We start from the raw sequence: 16,025 nt of genomic DNA on the forward strand, positions 1-16,025 counted from the left end.
GTCGACGAGTATGTTCCAAAGGCTGAAAAGACACGCGCACAGACACAAAACAGCTCGCCTCAGTACGTACGCAAAAAGCATGCAGAGTTCAAGAGTTAAACGCCTCGGCCAGAAAGTCATTTTCTCGATCACCAAATTATTGGCGACGTTCAGACCATTAATGTCGGTCGGCTGTTCAAATTGGAACTTTTCTCATAAAGACTTCAAACAACATTCCACCGAAGACAAGACAGACAGACGAGAGAGAGAGAGACCTCTTCAGTTCAGCCACTGAAGGTAGGGAAAAGGTAAGGGAGTTCCCTCCCTCTTGCCATCTCAACACTGAGAAATTCGAAAACATTTGTGAATATCCACGGCGAGATTAACGAGATCCACTAATCCAGATGGGTGGAGACTCTGCAATTCAGCTTGAAAATGTTGCCTAGCAATGGGCTTCACCTCTTCTCGGGCGAAAAGCAATTTGTCATAAACTGATCGTAAATTTCGTCTTTTGAAAAGACATACCATTGTGTTGCGGTTGGGAACTACAGCGCAGAACAAGTCTCTTCGATGATTATCGTTATTGTTACATATTGATGATACTGACTGCGAGCACGGCCACTTCTTTATCCTACTCACACCAAACACTAATATAGTTCCGTTAACAAGAGTGGTCTCATGAGAATATTCATGGGCTTCACATTGTTGGCATTTCAGCTCTACCATTCATGGGAAAATTCCTTGGGAGTGATTTCGGAGAGTTTTGAAAGCAGCACCACCGACTGATCGTCGTCATTGTGGTAGTGGGCTCATTTGTAAAGAAACCGTGCCTTGTGCCATAAAAATATGATTAAGTGTGGGTTGTCGTTTAGAGCATTTTCTTGCCATCATGGAGCATCCCACACCTTTTTTTATTTTGGCCTCTCCTCTTCCTGCCGCGTCGATGGTTGTTGTGCTTCCCCACCATTTTTTCTAAACTTCCATTAGCAACTCCCATCAATTGCCGGCTTTCTTGAGCGCTCTGATCTTCCACAACCCGTTTTTCTCTGCGAACTCCCCGTGCGTCGCCGCCGTTCACACATCCGCCACCATCCTTGGGGAACATCATTGAGGAAGAGTCGAGGGCGCACTCCGACCCGAAAACACATCAGCTGAATTGTCCGGTGCGAGCCGGTCTTGTTGTTCTGCAAACGCCCCGCTTCTACACAACAAGGGTAATGGGGACGTCAGCTGGGAGGAGTTCGCGATAAGTGGTTGAGGTCTCTTTCTGTTCTGCACACTCGTTTGGCCGCAGAACACGCCAGCACCACTTGGCTAGGAGGGGCTCCTCCAGCTCCACGAGGTTGCTCCCAAAGCGCAGTCCGTGCCTCAGTCGATGTGCCTCAAGGTGACCCAGATGAATTGCTTTGGAGGAGCAAAGACGATGCAGCCTTTACATCCTTTCCCTTTTAGATCGGTGTTATTAGGGACCTTGTGTGGCAAGATTCAACACCCTCATTATCTATTTTGTGGAGGTCGATTTAAGCGCTTTCAAGAAGCGTAGAGGATTGGATGGATCTTCCATCTTCCCAAATTGACAGAGGAGAAATGAGGTGAACGATGATTGGAGACTTTTCCTCTTAATTTTGTGCCCAATCATCACCAATGCTTGTTGGTTGGCTGCTTGTCGCCTCCCTCCCTTTCTTTCTCTATGAACATGTCGACGAGTACTCCGAGTACTCCAAAGTTCGTCGCGCCGAGACCAATATCCATCCTCCCCGCCACCACGGCTTCGAAGAATCCCTAGCCTTGAAGGTGGGAAGCGGTGTTCAAATAGTGCTGGTTGCCAATCTAATGCTTGATCCTGACTTGGACGATGAGCAGCATTTTTCTTTGAGAAACGAATTAGCCAGTGGTGTTGGATTTCCCCAAGTCCATCCAACAAGTTCCAATGTCGCAGAGTGTGTTGTTGTGTCCACTCTTGGGCCAGTAAGTGTTTGTGAAGCTACAAATGCCATTTGTCTCTGTCGCTCCATGGCCGGATTCTTTGTCAAAAACTGACTCTTTTGAGACATTTTTTGACCAAGACACAGACGGAGCAACAACATTATTTACGTTGTCCTCTTCGTTTAAATTCTTTGCCCATCGTCACGTCATTTTGCCTCGCTTCAATGAAGCCCGTGTCAATCAATTTGAAATTGCACATTTGTTTGACAACTCACCTCGAGCTCATTGGATGGACGTACACACGACTACATACGTATGTACCTACGAACGAACGAACGATCGAGTCCGAATGGCCGAGAGAAGCACTCACTCTCGCATTCATCCATATTGTTAATCTCGAAAATCTACTACTGCAACCTGAAACATTCCCCAAGGATTTGACCAGGACTGCCATTGCAGAGACGCTCATTCCGAACCGAGGGGTCAAATTGAAACCAAATCCCCGACTAATTGTTTGTCACAAGATGCCAAGCCCAAAAGACACTCTATGCCTGGTCCAACAATTGTAGCCTGATACGCCAATGCCTCTCTCGTTTTCTTTCTTGAATGAGTGCTTTTGAAAAGTAACTGGCTTGAGTTTGTCTTTGCGGAAGTTTCATTATGGAATATCAAGGCTGCATGTTGAAATTGAGTCTTGCCAAATAAGTGGCAATTACTTTTCAGTTTGGACCATTTCGACTAATTTGTGCCTGACAAGACACTGGACCTTGCACGATGATGCGAGTCAGCGTTCATTCTTGTCGTGATCCAAGGGAAAAGAGAGCTACAAAGCAAAGGCAGTTTTCACTGGCCACCCATCCGCATTGAAATTTGTGGCTTGTTTAAAACCACCATCGGTATGCGTTGGTTATTCATTTCATATTCAAATGGAACATAAGCCCAATGCCAGAATAATAACAATACCAATTTATGTTTGTTTAAGCCAACTTTGATTACCACCAAGACAAGTGATAACTAATTTTCAGTAACAACTCAAAATGACCTTCTTTTTGATCGGACTTTTGGCAGCCCTGAATTTAAGGCTTCATCGAGCGTGTCTCTCGAGATGCGATCTCTTCAGTCCAATTAAATTATTTTCCTCAAACAAAGATGGATTGACGTGCAGGAGAAGCTTATAAGATCCAAATCTCTGGGCTTCCTTGTCTCTGCGCCTCAAATTTGAGGGAATAGGTCAACGACAAATATCGCATGTCAACTCATATTGGGCGCTCTTGGGGAGATTGGGCATCAGAAAGAAGGCGGAACGATAAGCATTGCCACTCAAAACCGATCTCAAGTCAAGCCCAATCGAGGCCGGAATATTGATCTGCAACCGAAGGAAAGGTCAAAAAAACAGCCTAGAGAAACGACGAAGTTTCGTTGTATGGATTTATTCCTTCAAATTGGGGCTGTTCTATTTCTAAGGAGTTTTTACGAAAGTTGCAAGTTCTTTGGCCAGTCCTAGAAATATATGATGGTTATGCTCATCTCGGCCAATCTCGTGTGAATGAATTGTAATCAATTGAATCATGAAATTTTTGATATATCAAGATGCTAACTCAAAGATTAAATGCCGACATTATCCAATCATGATCAAAGTGTTCCTGAAATAAATCTATCTATCTATCTATATCTACCTCATTCCATTTCCGTGCCTTGTTGGCAATCAGTAGCCATACCGTTTGTGGTAGTGATGTCAAGACATCATCGTCAAACCACTCAATTTCGTAGAATTTCATTCTATCTGTCTTGTATGCGAATATTTCTAAAACCTGGGAAACGAAATTTTACTAACTAAAAATCATCTTGATCCCGTAAAGTCCATATCCTTACGAATACAGCTCAAACGATTCTGACGTTTTGGAGCCCATTTCTTGTGTGAACCAAGTAGCAATTGAACAAGCGATTTTTTCACCGAATCCTTGAAATCTGGCTCAAAAGAGGACTTGCTTGACTAATGCCAAAAACGAAGTGTCCTTTGGCGAAAACTCCAAGCAGCGCCAACAAAATTTTGCATTCGAATGTAAGAAAAAGCAAACTTGGAGTTTGCTTGAGGCCAGTGAGCAAATGCATATTATATTCTAAGATTAGATTTCAACCACCTCATTCACAGTATCTATGTTCCTGTTTTGTTTAAATAAGCAAAAACCAAATTAATTTTGTGAATTAGATTACACTAGATTGTTGCATACACTTCCAAATACACGCCATGAAAGGACATTGCGTTACCATGAACCTTAAATAAACATCATAATTTTCATAACAGTTTGCTAAGAACAACTCACACGCATTAGAAATCAAGGTGGAACAATAGATCGAATTTGTTACATTTCGCAATATATTTTCCGCAAAGCGTGAGCCAATGTGCAAACTCACGTCCTTGGATAAGCAGCCTTTGGCCATTGCATGGCTTTACCACGAAACATTTTGCATTCATGTAACAAATATAGGTCAAAGTACCAATTTTTATTGTTAACTTCAACCGATTGTTAAAAAGTTACTCAGTACAGAAGTAACAGCAGTTCTTTCATACTAATCGATGACATGAAAATGGGCCATATTTGTTGGTGCCATTTCATATTGCACATACATTCATTGGAATTTCAGTTAAACGCCTCCACGTGACCTTACAAGAAAGATATCCGGTGCTAACGAAATGATCGGCATTTGTCGAACTGACCTCGATCCGCATTTTACACAATTATTTCCTTATGTTCATATGGCACCAATTAGGATGAAGATTATGATACTCTTCTGTATGAGATTCGTTTGTCTCTGGATTATCGCCCTTGACCTTTCATGGAAGGCTTGTAACTACTGATGCAAAATGTATAAAAGATCTACAAAAGACAAGATGATTTTTACAATCCTCCATTCAAAGCCTATTTACTCCATCTGCATTGTACAGCATTGTAGAGGCTGCGTTCAATTGCAATCAGTAATCTCGATTATTCGGTTGTTGGGAATTCAATTGGAACTTTAAAAAGACGAATGAAGTTTCTCAATCTAGGGTCTCATCTTGTGTTTACTTATTGGAGGATGACCAAAGTATCAACGACAAGAACAGGTGTCATTTTGCTAGGAAAACCGCATCGTCAACGAAAAATTGTTGAAGAGAAGATAGATCTTGTCAAGAGCAATAGCAGATCCAACATCCTGGATGAGGAAAACCTGGACTTCATCACAAAAATGAGACCAAGCGGCCAGTCTCGTGACAGTTTGTGGCTTAAAGGACTACAAGTAATATTTGCCCTAGTAGTGAAATGGGAATTCCATTATTGGATAACAAAAACGGCAATTTTTTTTCCTTTACTCAAGACGTAAAAAAACAATTAAAAATGCATCGTGTAGATTACAAAATTGAAGCCTCGTAGGATTGATTGGGAATTTTTTTGTAAGGAAACAGTTTTTTTGAGTTTTCTATGTACATCACGAGTCATTTCGATGACACTAAAAAATATTCATAACCATGTTTGACCAATCCTTGACTAGAATACTTCATTCAAGCTTGTAAGAGTTAGTCTTTGAGAGACCCTACTTGTAAGGTTAAGGGAACAAAATAAAAACAGCTACAAACATCAGATTAATTCACCAATTTAAAAGGTAAAAACTGTAAGAGAAAGAAATGAAGTTAAAGCTCAAACGGTTTTTTTAGATTACGACTAGCTCTTAAAGGTAGAATTAGCTCATAATCTTCCACATCTTTTCGGTTACAACCGCTTGTCTTAGATTCCGCCCATGGTTATCAAATTTGCAGAAAACGTGTTAATTTGTTAAGACCTTACGTACTCATACAAAATGAAGTGTCAAATCAACCCTTTGATTGGTAAAAAAAACCGTACCATGTACAAGAGACATGCATATGTTCAATTCGATTCACACAATTTTATTCTAGTCGTCCGTCATACTTATACATGACGTTTATTCATTGGTTTAAAAACTAAAAGTTGATATAAGGAGTGGCCGATTTTGAGCAGCTTGTGCCAAATTCATTTTTTTGTTACCGCTGACCATGATTGGACTATTTCCATTTCGCCCAAGCTTGTTGGCGCCATCCGTGCCAAGTTCTAAACTAGATGTTGCTTTTGACCTCACCAAGACTGAGAAGAACACCAAAGAGATCAAAAAGCCCCAAGGATGTCTATTCGACCTATCCGTCAAATTTGTCCCTAAAGGTTCACGCCTTTTTCAACATTCATAAGTGGCGTCCAGAAGCTGTTTGATATCAATTCCGTAGAATGAAAATCGGACAAGGTGTCGTCAACATGCATGGGGAAAATGGAAATAGCTTAATCATGGTCATGTATATTAAATATCAATATGTTATATCACACAATGTATTCATATTTCAACTTTGGAAAGCTAAGCTATTATACCAACATTTTAAAAAGAATATCAAGCGAATGCATTTTTATTTTGAAAGTGCCTCCTACGGAGGGCTAAAAATCAATGATTAACGTGAAGACGAGCGAGCACGGAGCGCAATGTAAAAAGACGATATTGGACGAACAGAGACAAAACCAAGTAGAACTTGGTGGTCGATTATTATTCAGGATCAACAGAGCGGGTATTTTTTATTATCACGACTGGAAAATAATCCAGTATTCGTTGAGGCAGTACTCAACCTCGATGTAAAAATTGCGTTGTGGAATCTGTCACTACATATAATCTGCGAAAAAATATTTCCGTAGAAAAAGTGAGGTTTGAGAGGCTTTGCAACCGCAATGGTTAAAATAAGCCGGAAAAAATAATGTTAGTATCTAACTTTGTTTCATAGCAATATTCTTCTCTCAGCTTTAATAACTGATATTTTTATTAATTTGATACATTTGAGAAACATTAACCACTATACTAAGAGTTACCGAGGATTTAATTGGATTAACGATGAAAAACCCGCTCTCTCTGGAAGAGCCATAGGCGATCAAAAAGCGAGGCGTTAAATTATAGAGGCACTCCATGTAGGTTTGGCTTTAAAAGTGAAGACGCACTTAACGAAGTGGTGTTCAATTCTCGTGATACCTGGCTAAATAGGTAGATACATAAAGTGATTCACCTCCAATTTTACTTTACCCGAGTAGTGCGTGAATTCTATCGACATTCCCTTTAGTTATCAGAGTAAATGATGGATCTTTTATAAGTTTTTTGGTCTGGGAAGTTTGATGCGATAAATGAAGAGCTGAGTGTTGTGCATTTATCTTATCCTGTCCAAATCTTAATATCAAGTTTTGAAAATAAACCTAGATTGCACTTGGAAAAAGATTCATCAAGTGTGACACTTTGTTAAATGCTCTGAATAGCCCTTTTGAACATTTGTTCAGTCGCTTTCATTAAATATTAAGTGAACATAAACCGGTGAAGCTAACAGAAAAACGATCGAAGCAACAATGAGTACCCCTCAATATTTAATATTGCAAACATACGCATGTTTTATATAGACAACAATCCAAAAGGAATCAACCTAATGTTACTTAAATTTGTCCCCTGATTTTCCTGACGGGACTTACTTTCTCGGTTACTCAATGGCAAATATTCGTGTGTGAGAAAAATAGTCAAACCTTTGACATGAATAGGTTGTCAAGACTAAAAGAATTACCCTTCTCTGCCTTCGATTCAAGTCGCCATGACTTGGAAATAAAGGTTGTTGTCTGTTAATTGTGCCTGTTCTGTTCCTCAGATGTCCGTCACTTTGTCGGTCGATCGTCGATCGGTCGGTCGGCCATCCTGTCTTTTTTCTGCTCTCGTTTTTTTTTTGTGGGAATCGCACATTTCTATGATTCCACATGGATGAGAGTATATTTCCCATCTTAGGTTACGATGATATGACACGCCCTATTTAGCGCTGAGGGTCGCGGTCCACGTCATGAAGCGTTCGTTGGCCACTACCAGTGTATACTAGCTAGCTAGGCGTGGCTGACTTGGTGGGTGCGTGAGTGAATGGGAATGAAGAAGGGGGAAACAATCATAAATTAGTATTTTTCCATTTGTAAGTGGATCGGTCCATCAATTTCCAAGCCGACATCTCTCAACTCACGCTTGGGCCGATGAGTCTTTGAACGTGAAGATAAACATCAAATCACTTTAAATCTCTCAACATGCAGAATGAATGTCTTCTTTCAAGTTTTCGACAGCTCGGATCTCTCTCCAAGACTTTTGCGCTCTCCATCTTTCACCAAAGAATCTTTTTCCTCTCATTCCCGGCCAACAGCAATCCTATCAGCAACATCTTTCTATCAAAGTGCTTGATCCCGCGAGAGTGAACCACATATCGACCAATCCACCAGCCTGATCTATTCGCTCAAACATTGATCCACTTGCGATTTTAAAAGTGTCTCATCTCTGGTCAATATGATAATTGCAATGATTGGTCCTTAAAAGATATCATGCGAGTAGGTTTAAACAAAATACAGATGTAGTCTGAACAGAGTATATTGATCAGTTATCATTTTCAGATGGACAGAATAATGGCTTTAAGTTGTTTCATTTTTGGGCAAGGACGGGTGGTGTTATGGTAAAAAAAGATGTCTCGATTCTTTTATGATCGCCGTTGCTTAAAAAAAAACCAGGTACAAACACCGAGCAGTGCAAGAGATGCTAAGATCTTCAAAATGTGCCTTCCCATCAGAAGCCGAAGATCTTGTTAACACCCACTGATTACGTTTTAATATGCCGGCATTAGATTCCCAACATGACATTATATTCAACAATATCTTTTTATTGAGCGACACTCTTCCATAGCCAAGAGTCGATACCGACTGCCGAAAACATATGACTTTCATCTTTTGAACGCCATCGTTGGCCGGGAAAGACCTTAAGATCTCAATCTTCATGGAAGGAAATTGAATGCGGCAGAAGTGTCTACAATGATTTCTTCATTACGAACAATGCTGTTTAGGCCATTTCAACCCATTGAGAAATGGCGTACTGATTTGTTTGTTGTTCGCCAGCGTACATACTTAAACTAGGAGACCAATTTAAGAGACCAGGTTCCTCCCATCCATCGAAGCCAAACTCGAAGGTGTAGTAATGTCATTTTTAACTCCCGAGTCTTGTTTCAAAGTACTTTTTTTGCCTGGTAATAGATAGAAAGAGAGAGAGAGAGAAGTGCTTGTCAGGTTCAAATTGGATTGACATTGAGGAATGAGGGAATTTGTCACCGTTGTATGCATATCATATTGAACTCATCGCAATCATGGACGTCGCCGCCGCCGTTGTTGTTGTCGTCGTCGTCGCCATCATCATCACCACCACCACCGTCAACAACAGCAACAACAACAACAACCCCAAGCCTATTGGTGAGCGTCCGTCCGTTCATAAAAGCTGATGAGGATGCCAATATACAATTTTAGGCCATTCTCAGAGCACAATTGTTCAATTTCGGTGAGGCAAATCCAGAATAATAGGGTGGACTCCGTCATGTTTGACAGGTTCCAGAAGCAATCGACGACTAGCTTAGCCTGCCTGCCTAGATGGCTCGATTGGATTGAAACACATTATTGAGACGCGGCAATTTTTTGTCGAGCGACTACTCCGTACGTCAATTGTGACCAAGAAAATGTGTCAGTCAGTCCGTCAGAACACAGGGCACAATCGCAATCGTTTCCGATGTCTTCGTTCTCTTTCCCTGTTTCGGTGTCTCTGTCGTTCAGTTTCGGGGTTGTCTCACATCCTCTCCCTGTTCACACTACATGGACATACATACATACGTAGGTACGTACGTACGTATATATAAGTGTACCCCCTGTGAGATGCAGATACCGAGTTATCGTCAATTTGTCAAGACCGGACTCGCACCTACTTGATAGTTTGGCAGGGTTGCCCAGATCTATCTGTCATTCATATTTAGTAACCGTCTTCCTCGACCATTTATTTCATATAGAATGTCATCTCAGCCTCAAGGCAGCCTTTGCTGTTTAAGACGATTATCCAGTTTCGGTTGTAGGAGTGAGAGTACGTACATAGAATGTAACAATCTCATCGCCTGTATCCGCCGTCTTTTTGTTGATTCGGTATGCGGCAGCCCTGTCAATCGGCTTGACTTTTCATTTGCACATTAGCTAGCTAATATCCCATTTCAGTAAACATCGTATCCAGCTAATTCTGAGCGTACTCAAGCTGAAGCTTTTATTGCCATTTCCCGTGGAAAGACAGGCTGAAGATAAACACGCGACGAGCTGTAGAATAGCTTCTTGGAGTAGCTCCTGCCCAACGAATTCAACGACTAGATTCCTGTCGGCGTCATTATGAAGCATTCTACCCATGTGTGTCTGTGTGTCTATTTGTGAGTGAGAGGTTCTATAAAATCAGGCTTTTACCCGGGAGCAAGATGTTCTCATGCAGTTATCATCATTACCATGTGTTCCACCCTACACCTCGAATTTGTCAGTAAATGCCCAAGTATGATTATGCCGAGAACCGAGTGAACGATTGGATTGGACTCGTGGATCAGCGCCTCTTAAGTGTCGGACTTTTTCGTTCTATGTAGTAGCGTCTACTACATTCCGGGTCAAGCGACTCAATGACGATGAGATTATGTCGGAGAGATTAATACAGACCTGTCAAAACATTCAGATGGAACTTGGAACTCCAGGGTTGGCGTGTTTGGGCAATTTCTACTGATTTTATGACCACCTACCTAACTAGCCAGTTAGATGGGGAGCTGTCCAGCTGGCGAGCTCCTGTGAATCGGTAATGGGTTTTCTTCCAGTTGTGAATAAGACGGATCTTGGTGTCTGATCGTGTCCCATGCGGTAAAGATCAAACAAACTCTTTCTCAAACAGAAGTTACCCTACTCCAATTCCAACTCCTGCTCTTGCTCCACAACTCCCCCTTCGGATCCCCTTTAATGTTGTCGTTTCCCAAAGGCACACATCCCCAAGCGGACCGGTGGATGGATGGATGGAGGAATGGAGGAATGGATGGATGGATGGATAGATGGGGGTTTGTCCGTCCAGGCGTCGGTTGCTCGTTCGCTCGTTCGCTCGTTCTCCCGTTCCTTCGTTCATACGTTCTTTCTCTCGTTCGTCCGTTTGTTGATCTGGGAAGTCAGCTCTCGTGAGCCCGTCCGTTGTCACAGTCTTGAAAGCTCTTCGAGGTACATATTGTCCGCTCGTTTTCCAGAGATCTTCCTCCTCCTGCATGTCTTACAGTATGCTAGGAGCCAGCTCTCTTCGCTTTGGCATTTCGTCTTTTTCTTCCTCCTTCAGTCACTCTCCTTTTACATCTTGAGTGACAGGTGATAACGTGTTGATGACATTCTCGCTACTTCTTTTCTCTGTCTCTGTTTCCCGGCCTCCTCTGCGTTCTCGGCCTCCTCCTCCTTCGCCTCCTTCTCCTCGTCGTCGTCGTCATTGTGGTCCTCGACTGTGTTTCTTTCATGCATCCATCCTTCTTCACCATCACTCCCCGCGCTTCATTGCTCAAGTCACCGCCAGGGAGCAGCACTTCTCAACGGGTCGCAAACTTGTGAGCGCTGGAAGAACGAACAGTCCTCGAGCCCCGCATGAATCGCTAGCTCGTCGCTGTCTGGGCCACTAATCGGAACGAGGAACCTCGACAAGGGGCACACTCGCGAGTGTCCAGCATAACTTCTGTGGGAACTTTTTCAGATCGTAAGCACGGTTCCAAGTGGCAGCAGTTTTGATCAAAGTGGCGAGTGTGGCGTTGCTTACGCCTGGTTATGACATGGACAAATTTGATGATGATAAGTGCACAGGAGAGTAAGATTTTTTGAACATTCTACTTGAAAGGAAGAGGTCAAACATGGTGATACTTGATAAGACTAGTGCTAACTTGCCATCGTGTTCCACAATGCTGTCGTCGTCTACTAATGGAAATCAGTATCTCAACCCCGATTTTCTGGGACCCCTCCCTTCGGAGGTAAGCATATTTTATTGTTCATTCATCAGTGATGAAATTGACCGCGTAGAGCCCTCGTAGGATCCTGATGAAGTCTGTTCCATAATTCCAATTCTGTGTTTTCCAGACGGATTCAAAGTCCAGTCCTTTGGCCATGTTAGCCAAGACTTGTAGTCAAATTGGTGCCGATTCCAATTTAGCCCCGACCTCCAAGTCTAGTCAAGGGGCACGCTCTAGTGAAAAGCTGGATGTAGGGCAAGAGTCGCGGCTTATGCCGAGTAATTCACCCTTGCTTCATGGTTCCAAAAGTGAAGATGAAACTGACCATCGGAGCCGATCCAGTTCGACAGAAATTAAAGTCAGTGATAATAACAAAGATGTCTCCTCCAATAAGCAATCGCCGATTCCTCGTGCGTTGTCCTCGGCGAGCTCATCTTTGAGTCCAGCTTCCAATTTTACCAGTAGAAGAGGCTCGGCCTCTCCTCAAACTCACCTTGACATTGGTCGAAAATCAAAATCGCCCAAAAACAAAGACACGCCCGCCAAGGCAACCCTTACTAGTCCAACTGGGAAGTCCATTTCTGATATTTTTGGGGCCTCTCGTGATCATCCGCTTCGCAATCTGGGGATCCCTGACGGCCATGCACCAATTCGTCCCATGTTTCCCGGGACCACATTTCCTCCTAATTTGTTCACGGCCGCCTCAACGAACCCGTTCTTGGCTAGTTTCTTGGCCTCTTCTATGGCCTCGGCTGTCAGCCCCACCTCAAGTGCAACCACAGTAACCTCCTCTTCATCAAACAATCAGTGCCGTGATCCGTTGTGCCGGGACCCGTCCTGTGCCACGTTTATTCGAAATCAACAGCTATTAGCCGCAGCCACGGGTGGCTTGCCCTCTCTCGGTGCTTATTCGTCGCTGATACAGCGAGAGGCCATCCTATCTGCCCAACGGAATGCCGTCATGGCTGCGGCGGCCGCGGCTTCTCCCCCGGGGGCAGCTGGGGGCCCCCTACCCTTTATTTGCAATTGGATGGGAGGTAAGATTTGATTTGTTGTCGGTCTTTTATGAACTGTTGAATTATTGTCATACGTGGCCGGTTGGCACAGGCTTCTGATTAAACCATACTGTACACGTAATCGGGGTTGTTGATCAACGTGGAGAATGGATCACTGACAACTTGAACTTATTCCTTAATGTCTAGTACAATTAAGGGCGTTTTGAGCTGATCCAAGCCTGCTGAAACGTGAATTGATGAATGCTTGTTCACTTTGTGTAATTAAAAGATCTTGGCATGCATTGATAGGACCAGAGGGGGCGACTGATTGTTGGACAAGTCGGGCGCATGTACAGCGTCTCCTTGTCAAAACCAGTATGTAATTAAGCTAGGGAAAAAAGGTCTTGAATAGGGTTATTAATCATGGCCATTGACAGTGAGGCAATTGCTTTGATTGATGGATGATATTACATTTGGGGGTTAAGTTGGAAAATCGAAAACGGAATCGAGTAAAAACATGTGCTTGGAAAGGTTTTTAAGACTGGAACTATGGAGTCGCCTATTTCTAAAAAAAGCACATGATGTGAGTGAATTTTTTTGCCAATAAATCAACTCTCAATGAGTGGATCTTGTCAATTAAAAACAGGAAAAAATATTGGAAGGGGAGGGGGGGACACTTAACCCACCGCCCCAATCAAATGATTTTTGATCCTTCTAACAAGCTTCTTAACCACTGATGTCCATTCTTCTTCAGGGAGTGATTATTGTGGGCGGCGTTTCGCCTCGAGTGAGGAACTTCTACTCCATCTGAAGACACATACCAATCTCTCGGCCAATAGTGATCCGCGGCCTCTGCCCATGCTTGGGCCCTTCCCTCATTCCTCGCCCACCTCGCCTCGATTCCACCCCTATGCCCGCCCCTCAGGGATGGCTCCAATTCCATCCCCTAGCCCCGGGTCCCTGGCTTCGTTGGGATTGCCGCCAGGATATCTGAACCCCTACGCCTCGCTTTATCCCGGCTTATTTTCGTCGCGACCATCCATGTTGTAAAGGCCAACCTTGTCTAGAAACTTGTTATGAAATCAATCCCTTCATATTTATGCTCCAATCAAAAAATGCTTGAAATGAATTGACACATGCTTTAGCTCAATAATAAATGCACTTGCCCAAATGCACGCACGCATAGTAAACAAAGGGTAGTGCATCGCATTGTCGTGCTAATAGGTAGAGGTGAATCTCACCTGACTACCTCCCTTGGACCTGAATTATATCAAAATCAAATTTGTCATTGATACCAACATTGTCCACATATATAAACGTCAAAATGTGCCAGCCAAACAGAGTCTCACAATTTTCATTGCCATCGATGTTCCGACTCTTCATTAAGTAACCAAGCTTTACCGCGTAAGAAAACGAGAAATCGTGCCGAAAATGTACTACTATAAAGTCCAACTGGAGTCCACGAAATGAAATTCTAAGTCGACCTCGTTAGTGTATGTATTCTTGAATTGTCCAGCAGACCTGAAGGATCTGGAGCAAAGGAGGCAAAAGAGGCGAAAGAGTCATTGAAAAGAAAAAAAATAGATCTAGCGCCTTTCAACCCTTATTAAAAACTCCTGTGTCACTTGATCAAAGCAATTCTGTTCCTCTTTTGAATTCTGCAGCCTTGTATCGTCGGACCTTTTGAAATAGCCAAAACTTTTTCCTGATTGCAAAAACCTCCCGAGTAATGATGGCGGGTAGAAAAAAATACATTTTTGGCATATTACGTTAAAAACCGTTCTTTTTTCTTCAAAATTTGAGATCCTATCCAATTTGCTTTGGAAACCATACATGACATTCTTCATCAATTGAACTTTTTTGCTCAAGGCTAAAAGAACTAAGACACAGAATCAGCCTTCCTCAGCGCAAATCATCATGAGCTGCAACTTAGAATTACCACGTTTTTCTTGCATTTTATTGAAGGAAAAATGCAAATTATTTTTCGGACTAAAAAGGCTATACTACAAAGCATACTTTCCCCCCTAAACAATATCATTCCGCTCTCTAGTACTCCCGTGTTTTCATGTTGGGGAAAACGAAAACCAGAAATCCCGACGCATACAGTCCAAAGTTTGAATCGAGAAACTTTTCCGAGAAGTTATCGAAATTAATGGCTAGTTAGTCGAGTATAAGTGATTAAACTCAGGCAAACCTTTATTGCAAATTCTATTTTTTACAAGGTCTAACATTGTTGGTTAGAGGTGGTCGACCTTGGCCAAGGCCTTTACAAGAGCTTGTCGTCTGTACTTAGTTGGGCATTAGTAGCGCCCTCTAAGAGCTAAACTTCGTGCGTCCTCGTGAACTATTGACGTCAATGCTTCCAGACGAATGGCGAAGAAAAGCGGCAAATAATTGTTCATCAGCGCAAGCAAAATCCTCAACTGACGAGAGTGTCCCTTTACAAGGTGTGTCTTAGGGCACTCTCTTTTTTTCCTTTATTCCATATAATGAAAAAACAGATGGGATGGGCGAGGCTGCCTTGGCAAAGCGGAAGCAGGGCTTGTTTGGCTGGAGGCTTTTAAGATTAATTGAACAGATAATTCTTGCAAAGAACGATCAATAAACGCATTCATGTGATATAAAAACTTATCCATAATTCCAATTGGAAGATATTGGTTGGTGTCTTCAATTTTTCAACAGGGGGTACCATTTCAAAGATTTTCAAGGACTAATGTAAAGCGTCCTCTTTCAAAGCCAGGCTCTACAGCACACCCTTGATTCGCTCAACCTCCGCAAGGGGTATCTTTCTTTTTGTTGTGATTTCATCTCGAGAGTCCATTATATGCAGAAAACTTATTTTGAAAAACGGCAATATTTTTTTCATTTTTTGCCATTTCATGATATTTTGTGTGCTCATAGCATTCATTTTCGTATGCATACTACGTTGAAGCTTGTTCAAAGGAATTAAGGATGGGCAGTCTATATTTTTTGGGTTTTCACAGGAATCTTGCTTCCCTGTGAAGAGAAAAGCGAAAGGAATAAGGAAAGGGATGGAATAATGGATGGAATAAGGAAAGGGAGGAAAGGGATAAGATCCCCACAAAGTTTCATGTTCTTGATGAATAATGCGAACAAAAAATTGACATACTTTGATTATTTGTCTTTGAGTCGTAACACATTTGAAACGGTCAACGTTCTGAATACCTTAGATATTATATATCAATTTAAAACTATTCGTATGTGGCGAT

General features: G+C 42.4%; 1 protein-coding gene across 1 annotated transcript; it reads left to right on the forward strand.

Moving 5' to 3' along the window:
• The first annotated feature begins 11,035 nt into the window (after window positions 1–11,035).
• On the forward strand, window positions 11,036–13,970 carry LOC131888620 (zinc finger protein 503-like). Its single transcript, XM_059237523.1, has 3 exons — window positions 11,036–11,821; window positions 11,928–12,837; window positions 13,550–13,970. The coding sequence occupies exons 1-3, from the start codon at window positions 11,705–11,707 to the stop codon at window positions 13,843–13,845; spliced, it is 1,323 nt and encodes a 440-aa protein (XP_059093506.1). The 5' UTR covers window positions 11,036–11,704; the 3' UTR covers window positions 13,846–13,970.
• Window positions 13,971–16,025: the final 2,055 nt, after the last annotated feature.

This window comes from Tigriopus californicus, chromosome 10 (genome assembly GCF_007210705.1).
Source record: "Tigriopus californicus strain San Diego chromosome 10, Tcal_SD_v2.1, whole genome shotgun sequence".
In the NCBI taxonomy this organism is placed as follows: domain Eukaryota; kingdom Metazoa; phylum Arthropoda; class Copepoda; order Harpacticoida; family Harpacticidae; genus Tigriopus; species Tigriopus californicus.

Coding starts and splice junctions, on each gene's coding strand:
- LOC131888620 (XM_059237523.1), top strand. CDS start 11,705: ATGGTGATACTTGATAAGACTAGTGCTAACTTGCCATCGTGTTCCACA. Junction 11,822..11,927: donor TGGGACCCCTCCCTTCGGAG/GTAAGCATATTT, acceptor TGTGTTTTCCAG/ACGGATTCAAAGTCCAGTCC. Junction 12,838..13,549: donor TATTTGCAATTGGATGGGAG/GTAAGATTTGAT, acceptor ATTCTTCTTCAG/GGAGTGATTATTGTGGGCGG.